Raw genomic sequence first — 2,669 nt, 5'->3', positions numbered from 1 at the left:
GTAATGTTGAAATGCAAAGTCGAAGAGGGTAGCATATTTCTCGTGGTTAGGCAGCCTTCCACACAAAGAAATTTCAAAGAAATTCCTTTCCTTGAATATGTGTGTAAATAGAGTGAGAGGAAGGTGCGAGACCATCCATTTAAAGAAGTAATAGCTGTGTATCAGTGTTGTCACCCCAAAGGGTGAACTTTGCACACAACAAACGTCTGCAGATCACCGATCACGCAAGTTGAAAAACACTTCGCAACACATCGATCACCAAACCTCATCAGCATTTGACCATGGCCACGTTAATTAACGTACGAGCTATACATTCGTCGCTCTCCACAAGACAGTGTGAATGACATACATGTTCATGATAAGTAATGATCAGGGGACTTAGCTCCCGTGTCTGAGCGAAATGGATAAGAAAAATGGCTTCTGTGGCAGAAGTTGTTGTTCGGGGAGGGCATTGACTTTGTAGAGGAGACGAAGCTTCTCAAGGGAGGGACCCTCTTCGACTTTGCATTTCAACATTACTAATACAATTCTAATTATACTTCATCATTTACTTGCATAATTTTGGAATTGTATTACGTAATGTCTTATGCAAACTGTCTCAGAGGGTAGCATGTTCAAAGTGAGCCGCAGAAGCTATTTTTGCCAAACTACGATGACAATGAAATAAACAAACACGAGTATTTGTCCATTTGTTCCATTTCTTTAATGTCAAGGAAAGTAAACTTCCATAACCAAACTTACATATAAGGTCCACATATATATGAAGTGCCGGGTGTAAGCAAGCTATTTTTCCCTTTTCTCATCTACGATAAATAATTGTTGAGTCCTTCGTGCAAATCGCCGTATGGAGCGTCATACGCATGACACAAATCAAAGGAATGATTAAGGAATACAATCATTTCTGCTATACATCTATAAAGTTGTCCTGGGTCTATACCATTACTGCACAATTAAACGACACCTAGAAATTTCCTACGCCTTGTAGGATGTTTAACTTGTACCCTATTAGATGCTATGTAAGCTTTACAAAGGAAATTAATCAACCATCCGAAATCGTCGGATCTATCATTAGGATCACACAGAAATGTGAAAGATAGCCCTATTACGTTATCAAGCCTTGTTAGGCCATCATATCTCAGGGCTCTTTGATGTTTTCAGTTTACAGAATTGAGGACCGCATTTGCGAACGTAGAGTCACTAATAGGTTTGTGGTAAAATTTCCTGAACGTCTCGGCTCGAGACCAATTTGCCGTTTTCAAGATTTCATGTAGCGAAACTCCGTGGGCCAGAGCACTACTTGTTGAGGCGCCGCGGAAACTATGGGCCTTAAATACTGATGTATCAATGCCTGAATCCCGAAGGATTGTTTTCATCCATCGAGCTAGAGTAGCTGAAGTGATTCCTTTATGTGGTTTTATTGTTGATACAAAAAGTCTCTCATCTGTACGCAAAGACTTAGTGCGTTCCAAATACTCTCTCAGCGTTTTGACTACACATAGTTTAGAATTTTGACCAAATGATGAGAGCGTCAAAGTTTGGTCGGCAAAGTTTGATTTAGAAGTAGTCTTGAGTAACTCTGAAATCTTAAAAGAGGCTTTATTTTCTTCAAGATGGAGAGATGTTACAGACAAGCACATAAGAGTTTGTGTGCGTTGTGCGGAGGTTAGTGCCATTAGTGCCACCAACTTTCGGGTTAACAAAGGAAGAGTCAAGTCCTTGTTGTCGGGTAAGGAACCAATGTACTTAAGGACAGACGCAACATCCCACGTTTTTTGGTATCGTGGTTTTGGAGGGTTTGTATTAAAAATGCCTTTCATAAGTCTCAAAACAAGCGGATGTTTACCCACATTATGACCATCGATAGGAGGAAAGGCAGATGAAAGAGCGGAACGATATGAGTTTATGGTAGAGTACGATTTCCCAGTTGAGCATTGGTGAGCTAAGAAATTTACAACATCACTTATAGACGGTGAATAGGGATCAAATGATTCCTTACAACACCAGCGTAACCATTGTTGCCATGCCGACTCGTATTGCTTATTCGTTCGCTCCCGCCATGAGTGTGCGATAAGGTCGGTAGCGACTTGAGAAAGTCCGTTTGACTGCATTCTGCTGATGAGATAATCCACGCGGCCAGGCGTAGAGTTAGGTTGGGGTCGGGAAGGGGGGTCACCAGACAATCCGCTGGGAGGAGCAAGGGCGGGGCGATGACCATATTGAGTAGCGTGGGGTACCATGGTTGCGCTCGCCATATTGGCGCTATCAGGATGGCATACGGTGTTCGATCGGTTCTTAATTTCTGAAGGGTTCTGCAAATAAGACAAAATGGGGGGGGGGGGGAAGGTATGGAGTTAAATTTTCCCATGAAATCGAGAAGGCGTCTATGACGTATGCATTTGGATCCGCCTTCCATGATGCATAAACTGGCAATTGGTGGGTAAATCGTGACGCAAACAAATCAATACAAGGTTGAAATGGTAGCTGTTTAATGAGAGAAGAAAAGATGCATGGCGAAAGGTGTAACTCCTTATTAAGATCTCTGCGAGATAATGAATCCGCCAACGAATTATGAATGCCCGAAATATGATGGGCAGATAACCAGTTGCTTCTCTTAACGCACCATTTCCAAATATTATTGGCTATTATGTTTAGCCGAGGTACACATCCTC

General features: G+C 42.1%; 1 protein-coding gene across 1 annotated transcript; it reads right to left on the bottom strand.

Moving 5' to 3' along the window:
* Positions 1–1,154: 1,154 nt before the first annotated feature.
* LOC139727823 (uncharacterized) lies at positions 1,155–2,252 on the bottom strand. The gene has a single exon (XM_071638796.1). The coding sequence runs from the start codon at positions 2,250–2,252 to the stop codon at positions 1,155–1,157; it is 1,098 nt and encodes a 365-aa protein (XP_071494897.1).
* Between the last annotated feature and the right edge of the window lie 417 nt (positions 2,253–2,669).

This window comes from Diadema antillarum, unplaced genomic scaffold, assembly GCF_040938485.1.
Source record: "Diadema antillarum isolate AM-2024a unplaced genomic scaffold, OU_Dant_1.0 seq00000155_RagTag, whole genome shotgun sequence".
In the NCBI taxonomy this organism is placed as follows: domain Eukaryota; kingdom Metazoa; phylum Echinodermata; class Echinoidea; order Diadematoida; family Diadematidae; genus Diadema; species Diadema antillarum.
Note: the sequence above shows the minus strand (reverse complement) of the source record. Positions and strands in the feature narration are given on the sequence as shown.

What these genes read in the sequence shown, in the direction of transcription:
- LOC139727823 (XM_071638796.1), bottom strand. Translation starts at nt 2,252, where the DNA reads ATGGCGAGCGCAACCATGGTACCCCACGCTACTCAATATGGTCATCGC.